Source organism: Gorilla gorilla, chromosome 3, assembly GCF_029281585.2.
Source record: "Gorilla gorilla gorilla isolate KB3781 chromosome 3, NHGRI_mGorGor1-v2.1_pri, whole genome shotgun sequence".
Lineage (NCBI taxonomy): Eukaryota > Metazoa > Chordata > Mammalia > Primates > Hominidae > Gorilla > Gorilla gorilla.
The window spans coordinates 168,689,970-168,711,100 of NC_073227.2; the positions used below are offsets into that span (position 1 = coordinate 168,689,970).

Here is a 21,131-nt window from a genome sequence, read left to right on the forward strand (position 1 = left end):
AGCTTAAAGGGACATTCTTTAAGAGAAATTTCCAAAAGAACAAGGTAACATTCAACAGAATTGTATCAGTTATATTTGTTAACTGTAAGTATTTTAGACATTCTTGCATGTCTAGGAACTTCAAAGTATAAGGAAGAACCAAGTCCTACAATAAAGACCATATGATACTCCCTTCATATATGGGAAAACTTTTGTTTGTTTTGTCTTTTGAGACAAGATCTCACTCTGTCACCCCGGCTGGGATGCAGTGGTGTAACATGGTCCCCTGCAGCCTCCAACTCCTGGGCTCAAGTGATCCTCCTGCCTCAGTCTCCCAAGTAGCTGGGACTACGGATACATGCCACCAGGCCCAGCTATTTTTTTTTTTTTTTAAATAGAGATGAGGTCTTGCTATTTTACCCAGGCTGGTCTTGAACTCCTGGGCTCAAGTGATCCTCTTGCATCAGCCTTCCAATGTGTTGGGATTACAGGCATGAGCCACTGTGCCTGGCCTACATGTGGTAAAATTTTAAAATGTAAATGTGTAATCGCAATTCCTTCTCATTAACCCTGAAACCAGTTGAAAATACAAGTTGTTATACTTTTTTGGGTTTTTTGGAGACAGTGTCTTGCTTTGTTGCCTAGGCGGGAGTGCAGTGGTATGATCACTGTGGCCTCAGTCTCAGGTCTCAAGCTATCCTCCCCACCTCAGCCTCCAGAATAGCTGGGACTACAGGCGCTCACCATCATGCCTGAATTTTTAAAAATTTTTAGTAGAGACCAGGCTGGTCTCAAACTCCTGAACTCCAGCAATCCTCCTACCTCAGCAGGAGGATACCAAAGTGCTAGGATTACAGGCATAAGCCACTGAGCCCAGCCATAAATTGCTATTCTTATGCTTAAACATGTAAATGTCCTTTCTCTAAGAAGGATTAAAAAACAAAAGATCATCTGTCTAAGTTACTACAGGTATAAGAGAGTTAGAATAAACACAAGTAAAAAATGTCATTCACTGAGTGCCAGTCACTGTGGTCGGCATTTTATACCCACTATCTCTAAGAATCCCTAAAACAGTGCTGCAAGATAAATGGTATCATCCCGTTTTTATATATGATACAACAAAAGCTCTGAGAAACAAGTGGCAAGGATGGCCAGGAGGGAATGAGTAAGTAGCAGAGACAAGAACTGAATCCAAATCTACCTAACTCCAAAAACAACATACTGGCTACAACAATATACTGATTCCACGCCTTTATGACCTTGACAAATTAGATCCTTGATTAAGAAACTAAACAGAAATAGATGTATTAACTTCCAGTTTAAGAAGGGTAGAGTTTTTCTGTGTGTGTGTCTGTGTGTGTGTGTGTGTGTGTGTGTGTGTGTGTGTGTGTGTGTCACGATGTCCCTCTGTTGCCCAGGCTGGAGTGCAGTGTTATAATCTTGGCTCACTGCAGGCTCAGCCTCCTGGACTCAAGCGATCCTTCTTCCTCAGTGCCCCAAGTAGCTGGGACTACAAGCACTTGCCACCATCCCCAGCTAAATTTTTTCATTTTGTAGAAATGAGGTCTTGCAGCCGGGCACAGCGGCTCACACCTGTAATCCCAGCACTTTGGGAGGCTGAAGTGGACGGATCAAGAGGTCAGGAGATCGAGACCATCCTGGCTAACACGGTGAAACCATGTCTCTACTAAAAATACAAAAAATTAGCTGGGCGTGGTGGCATGCACCTGTAGTCCCATATACTCAAGAGACTGAGGCAGGAGAATCACTTGAACCCAAGAGGCGGAGGTTGCAGTGAGCTGAGATTGCACCACTGCACTCCAGCCTGGGCAACAGAGCGAGACTCTGTCTCAAAAAAAAAAAAAAAAAGAAAGAAAAAAAGAAATGAGGTCTTGCTATGTTGCCCAGACTGGTTTAAACTCCTGGCCTCAAGCAATCCTCCCACCTGGGCCTCCCAAAGTACTACGGTTACAGGTGTCAGCCACCATATCCAGCCTAAAAAGGGTAGTTTTTCTATATAATTCAACTACTTTAAACTTACTGAAACCCATTGAATCACTGTAAAAAAAACTTCCATACAAAAAAAAAATCTTTATACAGAACTTCCCTAGGGAAGTTCAGATTCATGAACTCTCTAAAACTGAAAAATTTTGTGCTTATATGAGCGTGTACATTTTTATGATGCAGGACTCCACAGACGTTATCGGCTTCTCTAAGGAGTAAGAACTCCTGCACTAAAAGCAATACTTTTCCAGTACTTTCCATGAAATAATGGAGCAGGATTTCTTTCATCTACTGATAACTAGAAAAATCGGCCGGGCGCAGTGGCTCACGCCTGTAATCCCAACACTTTGGGAGGCCGAGGTGGGTGGATCACGAGGTCAGAAGATCGAGACCATCCTGGCTAACACGGTGAAACTCGGTCTATACTAAAAATACAAAAAAGTAGCCAGGCGCGGCAGCGGGCGCCTGTAGTCTCAGCTACTCGGAAGGCTGAGGCAGGAGAATGGCGTGAACCCGGGAGGCGGAGCTTGCAGTGAGACGAGATCACGCCACTGCACTCCGGCCTGGGCAAAAGAGTGAGACTCTGTCGTTAAAAAAAAAAAAAGAAAAAAGAAAAATCAGAGCTTAAGAAATAATGATAGGTTTTTCAAATGCTATGCAACAGAGTTGTGTTTGTCTCTCTTAACCACAAATATTACCTATTTCAAATTTCTTTTGAAAAAAAATGAAGTTCTGAAAGATTTAACCAACCTCCTTTGACTGAAAACTTCATATCCAAAGTAATTTTTTTTTTTTGCCACTGACTCAAATACTTAGAAGATTAAAGCAAGAGGTTAAAAAAAAAAAAATGGACAAGACCTACCTGCAAGGTCCTGTACGGGGTAAACAGCCTGTTCCCAACATGTTTCCTCACTAGGACTTGTGGATAAACTATGTTCATCATCAAGCTGGAGCACAAACCAAACCATAATAGCATCTAGTATGCCTTCTTTAATAACAGGAATACCAATCTTATCAGGCTTTTTAGTTGCAAGACTTTTTAATTCCTGAGAAAAATGTAGAAGGAATGAAAGGGTTTTATATATTTCATATATACTTGCCTCAATATCTTACCATTTTCCATCTCTGGAGTTCTTAGTCCTGCCCAGCTCCCTTAGGGATTCAGTATCTTGGCACACCTATAACCATGTAAGGCCCACTGGTTGGGAAGCTCTGACCTATTTTATTGGAATACCATGCAGCTATTATTAAAAAGAATGAAGCAGATATATATTGCTGATATGGAAAGAAGTCCATAATATATTGTTGAATTGAAAAGGTTAAGTGACAAAGCAGTGGAGATTGTTTTGTTTAGAAAATAGAGGGGGATGGAGGAGGGGAGAGAGAGAGAGGGAGTAGTGAGAGAGAGTGTGTGTTTAAGAGAGAGAGTGAGAGAGAGAGTGAGTGTGTATGTGTGTGTGTGTGTACAGAAGAGAAAGTCTGGAAAGATGTACTTCAAACTAGTGACATGGGGAAAGGGTTGAGATTTTAAAAAGGAAGAAAAATACTAGGACTTTTTCCTTTCTATCCTGTATTGCTTGAAAGTCTTAAACAGGCAGGCATGACTTTTGAAATTAAAACCTTAGTAAGATTTGTGTGTGGCTAAGAAAAATTAAAATTTTAAAAAGCCTTAAAATAATAAAAGGATAGTTCGGGGGTAAATGGCAGCTACAAACGTGTTACTTGCTATTGAAAGTCGTAACAGGTAAGGAATGCTCTTGAAGCCCAGAAAGCTCAGCCTCAGTAAGCAAGGCCAAATTGTTAAATTAGTTCCAGATCTCCTCAAGAACAATGTGGTAACAAATAATAAAGGAAAGCTTCTATTAAATTATAAAAATCTTAGGCTAGCTGGGCATGGTGGCTCACGCCTGTAATCCCAGCACTTTAGGAGGCCAAGGTGGGTGGATCATTGAGGTCAAGAGTTTGGGGCCGGGCACGGTTGCTCACACCTGTAATCCCAGCACTTTGGGAGGCCAAGGCGGGCGGATCACGAGGCCAGGAGACTGAGACCATCCTGGCTAACACGGTGAAACCCCGTCTCTACTAAAAATACAAAAAAGTAGTCGGGCATGGTGGCGGGCACCTGTAGTCCCAGCTACTCGGGAGGCTGAGGCAGGAGAATGGCGTGAACCCGGAAGGTGGAGCTTGCAGTGAGACGAGATCACGCCACTGCACTCCAGCCTGGGCGACAGAGTGAGAGTCTACCTCAAAAAAAAAAAAAAAGAGTTCGAGACCAGCCTGGCCAACATGGTGAAACACCATCTCTACTAAAAATACAAAAATTAGCCGCTCATGGTGGTGGGTGCCTGTAATCCCAGCTACTCGGGAGGCTGAAGCAGGAGAATCGCTTGAACCTGAAAAGTGGAGGCTGCAGTGAGCCAAGATCACACCACTGCACTCCAGCCTAGGCAACAAGAGGGAAACTCTGTCTCAAAAAAAAAAAAGAAAAGAAAAGAAAAAAAAATCTTAGGCTAAAATTACCCTCACAAAGTCTTCTATCTCCAAACAGGTTTCACTTACAACATTTATGTACTTGAACATTTAACCTTACTTATTAAAGATCTTTAGAGAATTCTATGTAACCTTTCCAATTTCTTTGGGCACTTTTTTTTTTTTTGAGACAGAGTTTCGCTCTTGTTGCTCAGGCTGGGGTGCAATGGCGCAATCTCGGCTCATGCAACCTCCGCCTCCTGGGTTCAAGCAATTCTCCTGTCTCAGCCTCCCAAGTAGCTGGGATTAGAGGCACCCGCCACCACACCCAGCTAATTTTTTGTATTTTTTTAGTAGAGACAGGGTTTCACCATGTTGGCTAGGCTGGTCCTGAACTCCTGACCTCAGGTAATCCACCTGCCTCGGCCTCCCAAAGTGCTGGGAGGACAGGCACGAGCCACCTCGCCTGGCTGGGCACTTTCTTTATACAGAACATCCTCACGCCATTCACTAACACACACACTAGAGTGATCAGCTTCTCTTGCTTTTCCTAGGACTGTCTTAGTTTCAAAACAGAAAGTCTCAAGTCTTGGAACCCCCTTCAGTCCTGGACAAACCATGAAGGCTGGTCACCATAATGCACATACAACCTAGAGATTTGGATTATTGTTCATTTTGTTAATTTGAAATGGCAGCATGATATAGAGATAAGTCAGAAAGACCTAGGTTAGAATTCCTGCCCCTGTATTCACATACTGAATAACTTGGGGGGAAATTATTTAATGTGAGCAACAATTTCCTCATCTGTGTAACACAAGGATAATTATAATTGTATGGCAGTATGTCATAAGAGCTGCCTAAGAACACAAGTGAAAGCACCTGGCACCCAATATATTCCCAACAATCTTAGGAGGGGTTTTCTCTGGATTTAAATAAGCAGGCTGGCACACTGGCTCCTATGCCTGTAATCCTAACACTTGGGGGGGCCAAGGTCAGCACATCGCTTGAGCTCAGAGTCCGAGACCAGCCTGGGCAACATGGCAAAACCGCATCTCTACTAAAAATATAAAAATTAGCCGGATACAGTGGTACATGCCTGTAGTCCCAGCTACTAGGGGGACTGAGGCAGGAGGATTGCTTGAACCTGGAAGGTCGTGGCTGCAGTGAGCCGAGATGGTGCCACTGCACTCCAGCCTCGGTGACAGAGCAAGACACTGTCAAAGAAAGAAAAGAAAGAAAGGAAAGAAAAGCAAGGAAAGCAAGAAAGAAAGCAAATAATTTCAGGAAGAAATTCTAATTACCCTTTAATCATTTTCTTTACATACAGTAAGTGGAATCTTCATGCAAACTCATAAAATAAAGACTGTCTGTCCTATATATTATTTTAAATAATGCATGAAATTTAATGCTTGAAAATAGTAACTGAATTTTTTTCACCTGAAGGTTGTTGAAATCTACTGTCATAATTTCAAAGCACTCTGTCAAAGCCAAATATCCTCCAGGAACTCGACTCATCTTTTCAGTTGTATAAGGTTCAATTGTTTCTTCAGTATCTACAGAAGAATAAGCTGGACTCTGAAATTTCACATTTGTTGGCAAATGGATACCAGCAATGTCCTTAATACCCACTCTGGAGAGAGAGAAAATAGGGGAGGGGTAGGAAGATGGATTTTTTTAGAATCAAGTAACATATCTAATACTGAGTCCAGAAAAAATAAATACAAAAATGAAATAAAACCTCATGAGCAAAGATTTCTTAAACATAACTACATAATTCACACACATATAAAACTACTAACTATAAAGGAAAACAACTATAAATAGGTCTATAATAAAATTAAGAATGTCTGCTCACTAAAAAAAAAAACAACCTGTAATAAAGTAAAAAGCAAGCAACTAAGATATTTGTAATAACTATATTCAATAAAGTGCTCATGTCCAAAATATATTTTAAATTTCCTACATATCAATAAAAAACAAAAATGGGCAAAAGACTTAGACACTTCGCAAAAGAACGTAACCAAATGGCCAATAAGCACATGAGAAAAGGTGCTCAGCTTCAACAGCCACCCGGGAAATGGAGTTAAAATCACAATGCAGGCCAGGCGCGGTGGCTCATGCCTGTAATCCCAGCACTTTGGGAGGCCAAGGCGGGTGGATTACGAGGTCAGGAGATCGAGACCATCCTGGCTAACACAGTGAAACCCTGTCTCTACTAAAAATACAAAAGATTAGCCGGGCGTGTTGGCGGGCGCCTGTAGTCCCAGCTACTCGGGAGGCTGAGACAGGAGAATGGAGTGAACCCGGAAGGCTGAGCTTGCTGTGAGCCGAGATCACGCCACTGCACTCCAGCCTGGGCAACAGAGCGAGACTCCATCTCAAAAAAAAAAAAAAAAAAAAAAAAAAAAAAAAAAAAATCACAATATATACTACGCATCTGACACAATGGAAAAAAACAAGTAGTCAATAACAAGTATGGTAAGGATACAGTCTCATACACCATTGGAGTATAAAATTAGTAAGATCACTTTGGAAGACTACTTTGTAGTACCAATTCGAGCTGAGCATACCTATTCAGATTCATTCTTAATGTAGGAACCTCACAGTGTTTGGCATTTCCACTTCTGAGAATATAGTCAACAGAAATTAATACATATTATCACCAAAAGAATGTTCAAGAATGTTTATAGCTACACTGCTTCTGATAGCGAAAAAAAACTGATATAACCTAAACATCTATCAGTAGTATAACAGACAAATCTAGTATAGTCATATAATGGAGTATGATTCAGCAATGAGAATAAACAAACTAAACACAAAAGAAGCTAGGCACACAAAAACAAGTCACACTGTATGGTTCTATTTGTATAAAATTCAAAACAAGCAACACTAATCTACGGTGTTAGAAGTCAGATAGTAGGTGCTCTAGGGAGAGTGGGGCGCTGGTAAAGAGATGGGGTTTCTTCCTGCACACTTTATATTATATAGCGGTAATATTCTGGTCCTTGATCTCAGCACTGATTACCCAGGTCTATCAACTTCATGAAAATTCATCAAATCATAAACTTATGGCTTACACACTTGCTATAACAATGTTTGATGTCAATAAAAATTTACATTGGGCCAGGCATGGTGGTTTACACCTGAAATCCCAGTACTTTGGGAGGCCAAGGTGGGAGGATCACTTGAGTCCAGGAGTTAGAGACCAGCATGGACAACATAGCAAGATTCTTCTAAGTAAAATAAAATAAAATAGCCAGGTATGGTGGTGTGTGCCTAGAGTTCTAGTTACTTGGGAGGCTGAAGCAGGAGGATCACCAGAGCCTAGGAGTTCAAGGCTGCAATGAGCTATGATCACATCACTGCACTCCAGCCTGGGCAACAGAGCGAGACCCTGTCTCAAAAAAACAAAAAAACAAAAAAGAAAATTTACAATGAAAATTTAAACATTTTGTAAAAGGAAAATACTCCAACCTCATCTCACCTTACCTCATCTCAGTGGCACTTTTTTAAGAGAATTTGCCTTTATAAAATTTCGAAAGTTCAAATAATCTACTTTTACAGATTATTACACTCTCAAAAGATGAATCAGCAAATGGAACTACTAATGATTTTTTTTTTTTTTTTTTTGAGACAGAGTCTTGCTCTGTCGCCCAGGCTGGAGTGCAGTGGCACAATCTCGGCTCACTGCAAGCTCAGCCTCCCCAGTTCACGCCATTCTCCTGCCTCAGCCTCCCGAGTGGCTGGGACTACAGGCGCCTGCCACCACGCCTGGCTACTTTTTTGTATTTTTAGTAGAGACGGGGTTTCACCATGTTAGCCAGGATGGTCTCGATCTCCTGGCCTCATGATCCGCCCGCCTCAGCCTCCCAAAGTGCTGAGATTACAGGCATGAACCACCGCGCCCGGCCTACTATGATTTCAATAACTCAAAATTAAAAGTCACAAGTTGAAACAAAAAAGATGTGACAATTTTTTGTGTGCGAGACAAGGTCTCATGCTGTCACCCAGGCTGGAGTACAAAGGTGTGATCTTGGCTCACTGCAACAACCTCCATCTACCAGGCTCAAGCAATTCTCCTATCTCCGCTTCCTGAGTAGCTGGGACTACACGTGCATGCCACCACGCCCAGCTAATTTTTGTATTTTTTATAGAGACAGGGTTTCGCCGTGTTGCCCAGGCTGCTCTCAAACTCCTGAGCTCAGGCCATCTGCCCACCTTTGCCTCCCAAAGTGCTGGTATTAAAGGCGTGAGCCACTGCGCCCAGCCAGACAATTTCTTGCTAATGTATTATAAACTACGTGAATATATATTGTCAAAACTTCAAGCCATATGGTAAAAAGTCCACCTTCACAGTACTCGTCCTCTCATTTCTTCACTGTTAAAAGTTTAATGTGTATCCTTCCATACCTTTTTTTAATATTTGTATATAACACTCTATTTGTACATTACTGAAACATTCTGTATCATTTGTGAGTAGGTTATATTCATCATGCCTATTTATCTCTCAAAAGATACTTGTGTATCTTTATTAAAAATGAGAATATTCTCTTAATCACAGCAATCAAATTCAGTATTATCTAACCTACAGTTCATATTCTGTATTTATCAACTGAATCAAAAATCAATAATGCAGGCAGGGCACAGTGGCTCATGCCCGTAATCCAAGCACTTTAGGAGGCTAAGGCAGAAGGATCCCTTGAGTCCAGGAGTTCAACACAGCAAGACAGCAAGACCCTGTCTCTATAAAACTTTAAAAAATTAACCAGACATAGTGGTGCACACCTGTGGTTGCAGCTCCTCAGGAGGCTGAAGTAGGAGGATCACTTGAGCTTGGGAGGTCAAGACTGCAGTGAGCCATGATTGAGCCACTGTGCTCCAACCAGGGCAACACAGCAAGATCAAAATGTATATATATAGTTTTTTTCCCCAATACAGGTCATAGTTTCAATTTAGCTGTCCTGTCTCTTTAATCTCCTTTCATCTTAAACAGTTCTTCATCTTTGCTTTGTCTCTCATGTCACTGACATTTTTTAAGAAGGTAGGCCAATTGTTTTACAGAATGGTCCCAACTAGGGTTTGTCCAAGGTTTTCTCACAATTAGATTGCAGGCTGTACATTTTGGATGTGGTACTATATAAGCAATGCATCCTCAAAGCATCAAATCTGGAGCAATCTTACTGTTGATGTTAGCTTTAATCACTTGGTTAAGATGTTGTGTGGTCACCAGGGCCTGTTGGGGGATAGGGGCAAGGGGAGGGAGAGCATTAGGACAAATAACTAATGCATGCGGGGCTTAAAACCTAGATGATGGGTTGATAGGTGCAGCAAACCACCATGGCACATGTATACCTATGTAACAAACCTGCATGTTCTGCACATGTATCCCAGAACTTAAAGTAAAATTAAATTAAATTAAATTTTTTAAAAAAACAGGCCGGGCACAGTGGCTCACGCCTGTAATCCCAGCACTTGGGGAGGCCGAGGCAAGTGGATCACCTGAGGTCGGGAGTTCGAGACCAACCTGGCCAACATGATGAAACCCCTCTCTACTAAAAAAAAAATACAAAAAATCAGCCGGGCATGGTGGCAGGCATGCCTGTAATCCCAGCTACTTGGGAGGCAGGAGAATCACTTGAACATGGGAGGCAGAGGTTGCAGTGAGCCAAGATCGCGCCACTGCGTTCCAGCCTGGGAAACAAGAGCGAAACTCTGTCTAAACAAAAAAAAAAAAAAAAAAAAAAAAAAGATGTTGTGTGGCTTCTTCCCTATATACTTACAATCTTACCTTTTGTAGTAATTTGAAAGATACTTTGAAACTATATAAATGCCCTGATCCTCATCAGATTTCCCTCCATTGATTTAGCATCTATTGATGATTCTTGCCTTCCAAAAACTAATTCTGCCTCATTTTTTCTATACTATTAGTTGGCATTTACTGTAAGGACGAGCTGTACTATTTATTAATCTGCTTAAGATACATAGAAATTCAGGGATTCTTATTCAGTGGGTTTTAATCCATTAGGACCCTTATTTATTTTGGTGATTAAATTGTCCCAGATTTGGCCAGTGGGAGAGTCTTCAAGCATGCTGCTGTGTCCTTTTGCTCCCCTTTCCCCCACCAAATCCCTTTTTGAGCACTTCCTCACTTTCTAATACAGGATGTCCCAGAATCATATTGAATCTATTCCACCCCAGTACTGGAATCAGCCATTGCTCCAAGAAGCTATAGTTCCTTTTGGTGAGAAATGGTATTTAAAAACCAAGATCTGGGTTCTAGGTATGCTCACGGCTCCTAAAATTATGCCTTGTCTTTCTCACTTAATAGTATGCCATAAACTTCTTTCCTTGTCTATACATGTACCTTAACCATTTTTTTGCATAATACTACATTAGGTGACTGTTACATCATAATTTATTGAAATACTTTCTTATTAATATAAACATTCAGATAATTTGTTTGCTTTGATTTTTCCAATTACAATATTATAGTGAACATCCTTGTACACACATCACTGCACACATGTATGAGTATTTATCAGGATAGATTCCCAGACACGGAAATGCTAGATCAAGGACTACAAACATCTTTAGTGTTGCTAGAAAAGGCCAAATCAAGCTACTAAAACGTTGCACTAACAGTGTATAAATTTTCCCTAAACCTATGAGAAAATAAGATATCAAACAACTTTAATGTGCTAACATAAGCAGTTAGAAATTGTTATCCCATTGGTTTTAATTTCCATTTCTCTGATTAACAGACAATTATATTCATGCTTTGTTATAAAAGTTGCAAATATTTATCTCAGTCTGTCACTTGTTTTTTAACTTTACAGTATCCTTCACCAGACAGATTTTTTTCAATTGTTTTAAAATGTGGTCATATTTGTCAATGTTCTGTGGCTTCTGGGCCCTACTCTGTGTTTTGCTTTGGAAGGTCTCCATCAAATAGATTTTTTGACCCTCAGATGTTTAACTCACCCAGAATTAAAAGTAGGGATCTAACTTTTTTCCCCAAATGAAGCACACCATTTCCATTTCCTGAACAGTTTATCCCTTCCCCAATGATCTGAAATATCACACCTGTATCATACACTAAATCCACATAAATTCAAAGGTCTGTATCTAGATTCTTTATTGTGTTCCACTGATGTATTTGTCTTTCTGCATCAATACATTACTGTTTTTTACTTCTAGGTTTTTATATCTAATAAGGCAAGTTTCAGTTTCCTTGGATATTCTTAAACATTTGCTTATTGAGAAGAGCATTAAATTCAGCTGATTAGGTGCCAAATGGCAATTTTTATAATAATGATTTATAAATGTTTCTACCAGGTAAAACAGTAGCACTCACATGTATTTTGTTAACACCTTTCTTCATAGTCCTCAACCCATAATGCTGAACTTTGTTAAAAAAAAAAAAAAAAAAAAAAAAAAAAAACATATTGGCCTCATTCATCCAGACCTACACCTATTCAATCAAACTGTAAACCCTTTTTATTTTTACAAAAGCTCCTATGGTGCTTCTACTGTAATCAGGCACTCATTTGCTAAATAAGTGAGTCAATAAAGAAGTTATTCTTTTTCAAAATGTAGATACCAGCCATTTAATTTCTACTTTGCTTAGACAAACAATATTAGTGGTCTCCTAAAGAGGAACTATTGAGGGAAGGAGTCCAGCCATGTTACAGCAAGAAATCTCAGCAAGACACAACCTAGCTTTTCTGGTGGGCAATGCAGTAAGGCATCCCTACAGCCTGAAAACTGTACATATTCTTTAACCCAGTAATTCCTTATTAAGGAATTTATCCTAAGAAAATAATAGAAACAAGTCCACAAGACGTAAGTGCAAAGATGTTTATCCTACTTCTTAAAAGCAGAAAAGTGGAAGCAATCCAAAAATTCTAAACTCCAATAACTACAACACCATGAAGTTGATTTTTTAAAGTCATGAACCAAATCTATTACATGAAAAGGCTCACAAAGGAAAAGCAAATATATTTACTGAGTTTTTAAACAAAATTAAATTTACACACACCTACATTTACTTAAATGGAATTAATATTCAACCAGTACATTCTAATTCAGCCAATCTGCTAATTAAGTCCACTGTCTGGTTAGTGCCCTGTGTCCTACCAATCTCTAAACATTTTTACTATCTCCCTGTAACATACAAAGAAAAAGAGTAAAGGAATATATAACAAAGATGAAAAGTAGTTACTTACTGGTGAGGGGTTCACAGTGGTTTTCATTTTTTTCAAACCACTTATCAGTATGTCCTAAAATATTTATATGGCTACATTTACGATTAAGTTATTGGTAGAAGCTTAGAAAGATCCTACAATTCCATCCAGCCCAACTACAAATCATTACAGTATTAGTGAAATTATTAAGAAAAGGGAAATTGAAGTACTTAAGACCAAAATTTATTTTCACAGTGGAATCTTTCATTCCAACTTCACCTAAAATCAGTCAGAACTTAATATTTTTCTACATGAATATATCACAACTAGAGTCCTAAGTTGTATCAAAATTAATTTTCCATTTAAAAAAAAAAACTGGCTTTAACCATGAAGTTTCATTTAAAATAGGCAAAAAAAAAAAAAAAAAAGAATAAGACCAGTGTAAGCAGCATGAATTTAAAGGTTACAAAACTACAAATCCTCACCCAAATACATATTCACTAACTAACCTCTGTAATATTCTCTTTACAATTACTATTTTTCAATATTTACTATTTAAATAGTCACTTACTGATATGGTTTGAATCTGTGTCCCCACCCAAATCTCATCTCAAATTGTAATCCCCACATGTTGAGGGAGGGAAGTGACTGGATTATGAGAACAGTTTCTTCCACACTGTTCTCATGATAGGGAGTGAATTCTCACAAGATCTGATGGTTTTACAAATGGTAGTTTTTCCTACACTCACCCACGTGGTCTTGTGCTGTCTCTCTCTCTCTCTCTCTGCCCCCCATAACCTGCCTGCTGCCATGTAAGACATGCCTGCTTCCCCTTCTGCCATGTTTGTAAGTTTCCTGAGGCCTCCTCAGCATTCAGAACTGTAAGTCATTTAAACCTCTTTCCTTTATAAATTACCCAATCTTGGGAGGTTCTTTATAGCAGTGTGAAAATGGACTAATACACTTACCTATGATGTCTTCTTATCTCTGCACATTCTACTGCCATCCCAAATATAACAGCACTTGCTGGTATAACTTTCCCATACTTTTCACAATTAGCACTTTCACCTTTGGTCTAAAAAAAAATAACAATAAGAATTACGTTATCACATGTATGTAAAAATATGTATGCATAATGATAAGCTATGAAAATATAATTTTAAAAACCTAAAAAGACAATAAGTAAGGATAAAGTAAGTTAAAGATTTTTTTTTCTTCCTTAAAAAATATTTTTGGGCTGGACACTGTAGCTCATGCCTGTAATCCCAGCACTTTAGGAGGCCAAGGCAGGCGGATCACGAGGTCAGGAGATCAAGACCATCCTGGCTAACACGGTGAAACCCCATCTCTACTAAAAATATAAAAAATTAGCTGGGCGTGGTGGCACGTGCCTGTAGTCCCAGCTACTTGGGAGGCTGAGGCAGGAGAATCGCTTGAACCCAGGAGTCAGAGGCTGCAGTGAGCCGAGATCACGCCACTGCACTCCAGCCTGGGATACAGAGCAAGACTCCATCTCAAAAAAAAAAAAAGAGTATTTTTGGCCAGGCCTGGCAGCTCACACCTGCAATTCCAGCACTTCGGAAAGCCAAGGAGAGAGGACCACTTGAGGCCAGGAGTTTGAGACCAGCCTAGGCAACATAGCAAGACCCTGTCTCTACAGAAAAAAAAAATTTTTTTTAATTAGCCAAGTGTGGTGACATTGTGAGGCTGAGGTGGGAGGGCCACTTGAGCCCGGGAGTTTGAGGCTGCAGTGAGCTAAAAAACATGCCACTGTGCTCCTACCTGGGCAAGAGAGTGAGACCCCATCTCAAAAAAACAGAATAAGTATTTTCATTGCTATATATGTATGAATATATATTTTTTTTCTCGCAAGACAAATGCAAAGGATACAAGGAAAGAGGGAGGATGGGGGGGGGGAAGGACTGTAAGTCGGCATAGAAAAAAAGACTTGGGTATGACTTTGATCAAGAAATCAGTATCAATACCTACTTAAAAAATAAATTGCTTGGCCAGGAGCGTTCGCTCACACCTGCAATCCCAGCACTTTGGGAGACCAAGGCAGGTGGATCACTTGAGGCCAGGAGTTCAAGACCAGCCAGGCCAACATGGTTAAACCCTGTTGCTACTTCAAAAAAAAAAAAAAAATTGCTCTTTTCAACCTTTAACTAGCAATTTTAAATCCAAATAATTTTCTGTTAATATTGAATTTTTATTACATATTAAAATCCTTTCATTGATAACACATATCATATAAACCAAATCAATGATTTGTGGGCTACAATAGAGGATTTCAATGCAAAATATAATTTGGCAATTATAATAGTCCTGTCCAAGCCATAGCCTGGGTTCAACAGGTACCTGAAAACAGTACCAAACCAGCTATTACTATACTCCCTTCTGATAATTTGCCAAAATTCTAGGCAGTGAGGTCTGTAAGACTGAAAGTACCTCCGTTTTTCAACCCTACTCAAGAATTCCATAGTCAGTCCGTCCATAAAGTAATCTCAATTCCTATGAATTCTTCCCCGGAGTATTTTTGCCTGTATATCTCATTCAGACACATAATTATACATTGAATCATGTTGTTAGTAAATGTTTGTATGTTGTTTTGTTTTGTTTTGTTTTGTTTTGTTTTGTTTTGTTTGAGACGGAGTTTCGCTCTTGTTGCCCAGGCTGGAGTGCAATGGCGTGACCTCGACTCACTGCAACCTCCACCTCCTGGGTTCAAGAGATTCTCCTGCCTCAGCCTCCCAAGTAGCTGGGATTACAGGCATGTGCCACCACACCCAGCTAATTTTGTATTTTTAGTAGAGATGGGGTTTCTCCATGTTGGTAAGGCTGGTCTCAAACTCCCAACCTCAGGTGATCCACCCACCTTGGCCTCCCAAAGTGCTGGGATTACAGGCATGAGCCACTGCGCCCGGCCAGTAAAAGTTTTTTGCATATATTTCTTTCCAACCACGCAGTATGTACACCTTGGCAATGGAAAATATATTTCATATTGTTTTGTAAATATACTAAGGATTCAATAAATCTGTAATGAAATAACGAATTCTTAATCAGTTTTAAGTATTTTCATACTGCTTACCTTTGGCTGTAAAAGTAAATGTTCCCATGCATGAATCAAACTCTCCACAATTCCTTCTCCAAATAAACCTGCATCGACAGTTTCTGTTACAACTAGGGACACTCTATAGAATGATTTTTTAAAGATATATGTAAGTAAAATATCATGCTATTATATAAAGATGTCAAAGCTGAGAGGAGAAAGGAAGAGTATATTATAGAAACAGTCCATATGTAAAATATCCTAATACATTTCATTTTTAAGATCTACTACTGAATCTTGAGGAACTTTACTCGAATGTTCCTTAATCTCCTTTGTTCTCCACTGGCTCCTTCTCCTTGGTTTGGAAGATGGAGGGTGGGGGGAGGTGGGGAATGACAAACTTCACTTGGCCTTGTTCTCTCCAGGTTATTTTTTCATTGCCTACATCTTTAAGAGTGGTTCACACCCATTACCTTTATCAGTCTGTTCCTTAATGCCAAGCAAGAAGACTTCCAACTCCAACAGTCTATAAAAATATTCTCTACCATCAATAACTCCCTACTTATCAAAATGAATCCTCTTTCTCAGTTATCATTTTTTTTATCTCCAAATAACACTGATTGCAGGAGAGAGCCCTCCTTCTCAAAATCTATCTCTACCTTCTATGATACTGCATCATCCATGTTTGCCTCCTATATGTTGACTGTGCCTCTCTTATCACTTCTCTTGCTTTACCCACTGCCTGAGTCTTAGAAAAAGCCTCGTCCACAGAACTCTGCTCTTCTGTCCATTCTTTCTTTCTAGAAAATTTTACTCAAAGACATACGAAAATAGTTTCTCCCTTCTCTGAACTCCTTCAGCATTTATTGCCAGTATCACTCATTTATGTAGTTATAAGATAAGAAAAGTTTCATGAATATTCTTTATCTTCCTATCTAGATTGTAAGTTCCTTAAGGGTAAGAATGACTTTGATATCCTCCACAGTGCCTAAACCCAATGTCTTATATACAGAAAATATCCAGTATTTATGATTGCATACACTTAGAATGTGAAAGGTGTTTCAAATCATCTGGTCCAATACCTTGAGGTCTAGACATTTGCTTAAGGTCAAAATAAATTAATAATAGTCTAATCTGGAATCCATAGCTCCTGGTTCAAAACCAATAGATCTTTCTACAACATTATCTGTGAGAAAAATGTAGATTAAATTAAGGTAACTTTGATTCATGCTGACTCATGTCCCTCTCAAAATTCATACTGAAGCCCTTAACCCCGAAACTGACTATACTGGAGAAGGAAAGGCCGTGTAAAGACACAACAAGAAAGCAGAATCTGTGATCCAGGAAGAGAATCCTCACAAGAAACCAAACTTGCCAACACCTTGATCATGGTCTTCCAGCCTCCAGAACTGTGAGAAAATAAATGCCTATTGTTAAAGCTACCCAGTCTGTGGTATTTCATTATGGCAGCCCAAGTGGAACAAGACAACTGAGGAGAGTGTTTTAGTGTTTTTTTCTATAAAATGGGTATGACATTTGCATTAATCTAATAGGAATTTTTCCATGAGAATAAATGTAGAGACAATTGAAAAGTGTTAGGTACTATGTTAAGATAAATACTATTATATATGGAAGAAAACTTTTTAAAGTCATAGTTGATATAAGGCACAAAAACATCTTCTTTCAATACAAACTGAATTGAAGTAAGATTGGAAGTTAAACCCAGAAGAGACAGGTAAAGTTAAGTGCTACATAAAGAAAACTTTGTCTCTAAAATGACTAGTGTGGAACCAGATCATTTTCAAATTCCTTCTAGCTCTAAAATTCCATCACCCTTGTGATATGGATCGGAGTGAGAAAACATACTAAAAAGCCAAGACTTATATGACTTATATTCAAATCATTTAAAGGGCCCATGCCAAAATATACTGACAGCTGACATTTCCAAAGCTTTCATTCTAAACAAGTATATTAACACAAAATGTGATAAGTCCATTGAATCTGAACTGCTTGTGTTTTCTTTTTAAGTACAACTTCTAAGCAGTTATTGACCACACAGGATGAATTATCCATTTTTACAAATGAGAACACTGAAATTAACAAAGGTAAAGTAACTTGCTAAGATCAAGTTTATTTGATCCCTTGCCACAAATTTTTCTCAAGATCTTTAAATATTTTTAATAAAGAATATAATTTTATTTAAATGTCTTATAATAAACTATCCTATCCTATATCCGTATCTTTACAAAATAAGGGTTTTGTAGCATTTTGTTTGGACTAAAAGCTAGAAATATATCTTAGTTTTTTAAAAATAGAGAAGTATAAACACTAAAACTAGTTTACATGATAATACCTTTCAGGAATATGTTTTGGAATCTCTATGTCAAGTGACTTCGTATGTAAGAGTTTGATCCCTCCTTCCATCTTGTTTGCTGCCACGACATCACAGGCAAGTTCATACATGGTCTTGGATAACTCACAGGCATACACGGAATGTGCTCCAGCTTTTTTAGCAAACATGCTACAAGGGAAAAAAGTTCTCCATCAGGAAAAAATAATCTACTGTATTTTCTCAAATTTTAAGGAAATGATGATGCTAAAATGTGGGGTTTTTCCTTTTATTCTTTAACACAACCATTACTCACTCTGCATTAAAAAATAAACTAATATTCTTGTCTAGAAACAAATCATACAATAAACCATGGGATCTACTCTATTAAGACACAACTGGCATTGTATCTTTAATGAATACTAACGGGCTTTAACTTAGACAACTAGATTCCATCAGAATGTTAACATAAAAAAGACTCTTAAATTCATTATTTAAAATTTCAATAATCCCAAATTTTTCTTAGCAGTTATGTCCAGTTCTTGATAAAAGTTATAGTAAAAAACATAATAGTTACATAAATAACCCTAACAAGATTATAAGAAATACTTTTAAATTCCAATGTTAAATTTTCCATATCTGGCAAAATCTTTAATTTACATTAGAATACATGTATATACCATTAAAATGCAATTACTACCAACCTTAGTATTCCAGTTCCTGCTCCAATGTCCAAAACACTTTTGGACCCCAAACAAACTGCCTTTTGGATTGCTGCATTATAAATTGTATTCCTCTTGGTGTCATTAAGCATGATAAAGTGCCAGCGTTCCACCAACCAGTTTGCAACACGATAAAAATTCTCCTTTGCATCACTGAAATCAGGGTTTAGCTTCACTGCTTTATGAAAATACCCAGCTGCTTCATCCCTAAAGCCCATTCTAGAGTAAAAAATGACAAAAGACAAAATATATTCAACTATATGCTACCAACTGCAGTACCTTTGTTTATGCCACTCACTTGGCCTGGGAATTCCATGCCAGCACCCCAAATCCTGCCAATCCAAGTGCTACCTCTTTCGGGAAGCTGTCTGTGAGGACTGCAAGCCTCAGTATTTCTTTCTTTTCTGAACCACTACATTTATATATTCCGGGAGACAAACAAGTACCTGACTATAAATTACTGTCATACTAATGTATAGCAGAAGCTCTCACAGTCATCCTCCATTTAGCCAACTCCATTCCCTCTGTACAACACACTAATGCCTATGGCTTAGTAGGCTCCTCTTTGTGGGGGCCGGCATGCCTTTTGTCTCAGCAACTGAGTTGAACAGTCATCAAGAGTCAGTTGTATTTGCTGCCAGATCAGTTTATGTCAGTTGTGCTTGTTATTATAATTACGTATTTTAACTAAATATCACACTAAGTAAATAAATATCACTGCAGAAAGGGAACCATTGTGCCTACAGACACTAAGCTAAATAAATGCTCTGGAAGAAAATCAAAGGCAAGTCACTTAAAATTAAGTACTATTTAATTATATGTGAGCAAATAAAAAATAAAAGGAGAAAAAAAACCTATCCAACCTTCTGGAACAGTGCTTCTCAAACTATCTGTAATGAAGAACCTCTCCTCCCTTTTTTTCTTAATTTTTTATTTTTAAGACTAGTCAAGTGCAATACTGAGAAGGCGAGAATCCTCCCTTTCTTAAACATCTAATTGTTTGCAGACTGATATGGCTGTATTGCACATGATTCATATGGAACTCACATAATATCAGATTTCAGCAGCACCCAAACTGATCTATATACTCTCTTCTGCATTAGAGTTTCCTAACCATATGCTTGGATTTACAGCAACGTCAAGTTGCTACACCCATTTCCAAACACTTACTCTCAATTTCTATACTTACCTGTCATTAACCAGTAATCTGTGGGTGAGCACCAATGTGTGGACCACACATGGAACAGAACTAAGCTAGTAGAACCCTCTTCATTCATAGTTCTTCATAAGTACCTTTAAGCATTCTGCCAAGTTTAGAGAAACTTTTTTTCTTTTTTTTTGAGACAAAGTTTCACTTTTGTTGCCCAGGCTGGAGTGCAATGGCACGATCTCAGCTCACTGCAACCTCTGCCTCCCAGGTTCAAGCAATTCTCCTGCCTCAGCCTCCCAAGCAGCTGGGATTACAGGAATGCGCCACCACATCCCGCTAATTTTGCATTTTTAGTAGAGATGGGGTTTCTCCATGTTGGTCAGGCTGGTCGCAAACTCCCGACCTCAGATGATTCGCCCACCTCGGCCTCCCAAAGTGCTGAGATTACAGGCGTGAGCCACCGCGCCCGGCTAGAGAAACTTAATCATACTATTCATTCCAGGTATGGTTTAAGCAAAAGAGACATTCTAGAAGTCCAAACAGGGGACTGCACTCTAACAAAAAGCAATGGTCCTATGTCAAATAAGAGACATTCATGATTTAGGTGAAAATTTCAATGTTTTCAGTTAATATATGTTATTTTAAGTTATCTTGAAGGTAGAATTATCTTGTTCTTATTTGCAACTACCATTGTACATAGTATAGTACCATGTACATTGTATGTAATCATTATTTTTTGTGAGACTAATTCAGCAATGGGTATTAAACACACCCCTAATAATTTCCTGGGTTTGTGCTTCCCTTAGGTTTGATATTTAATACATTATCAATTTCCTTAAACTGAAATTATAATCTAAAAAATATATAATCTACTCCATTAAAGCATATCTCATTGAAAGACCCAATATGTATCACTGATATGATACAACATATCAGTGAAGCATAAGAATGCCAGAATGCTCTTTTTCTTTTAACTAGGAAAAACACTATCTTCTTGATTAGCAATTTAAATACATTTTGTTTAAATCTGATGCTACTGGACTAACAAAAGGTTGTGAAGTTGAGACACTCCAGACACATTTTATTACACAAATAAGTGTCAGGAGAAGCAGCTATCATTTACTTTGGAAATATTTTTCTCCTGGAACAGATTCTTTTGGTGGGGAGTAAATGATACGCTATTTTTGATGACAAAAGGAGTATAGAACAAGAACCATTGTAAGTCAAGAACAAAGGTAAATTCTAT

At 38.7% G+C, this 21,131-nt stretch overlaps 1 protein-coding gene across 2 annotated transcripts in view; it reads right to left on the reverse strand.

Moving 5' to 3' along the window:
• The window catches only part of PRMT9 (protein arginine methyltransferase 9), a 46,246-nt gene that overhangs the window by 16,640 nt on the left and 8,475 nt on the right, over positions 1 to 21,131 (reverse strand). For both annotated transcript variants that reach the window (XM_004040469.3, XM_055384926.1), the window contains 6 exons: positions 18,718 to 18,954; positions 18,038 to 18,205; positions 15,724 to 15,826; positions 13,604 to 13,710; positions 5,890 to 6,082; positions 2,846 to 3,029 (listed from right to left, as the gene is read on the reverse strand). In XM_004040469.3, the coding sequence (XP_004040517.1) occupies positions 2,846 to 3,029; positions 5,890 to 6,082; positions 13,604 to 13,710; positions 15,724 to 15,826; positions 18,038 to 18,205; positions 18,718 to 18,954 (992 nt within the window). The remainder of the gene's footprint in view (positions 1 to 2,845; positions 3,030 to 5,889; positions 6,083 to 13,603; positions 13,711 to 15,723; positions 15,827 to 18,037; positions 18,206 to 18,717; positions 18,955 to 21,131) is intronic.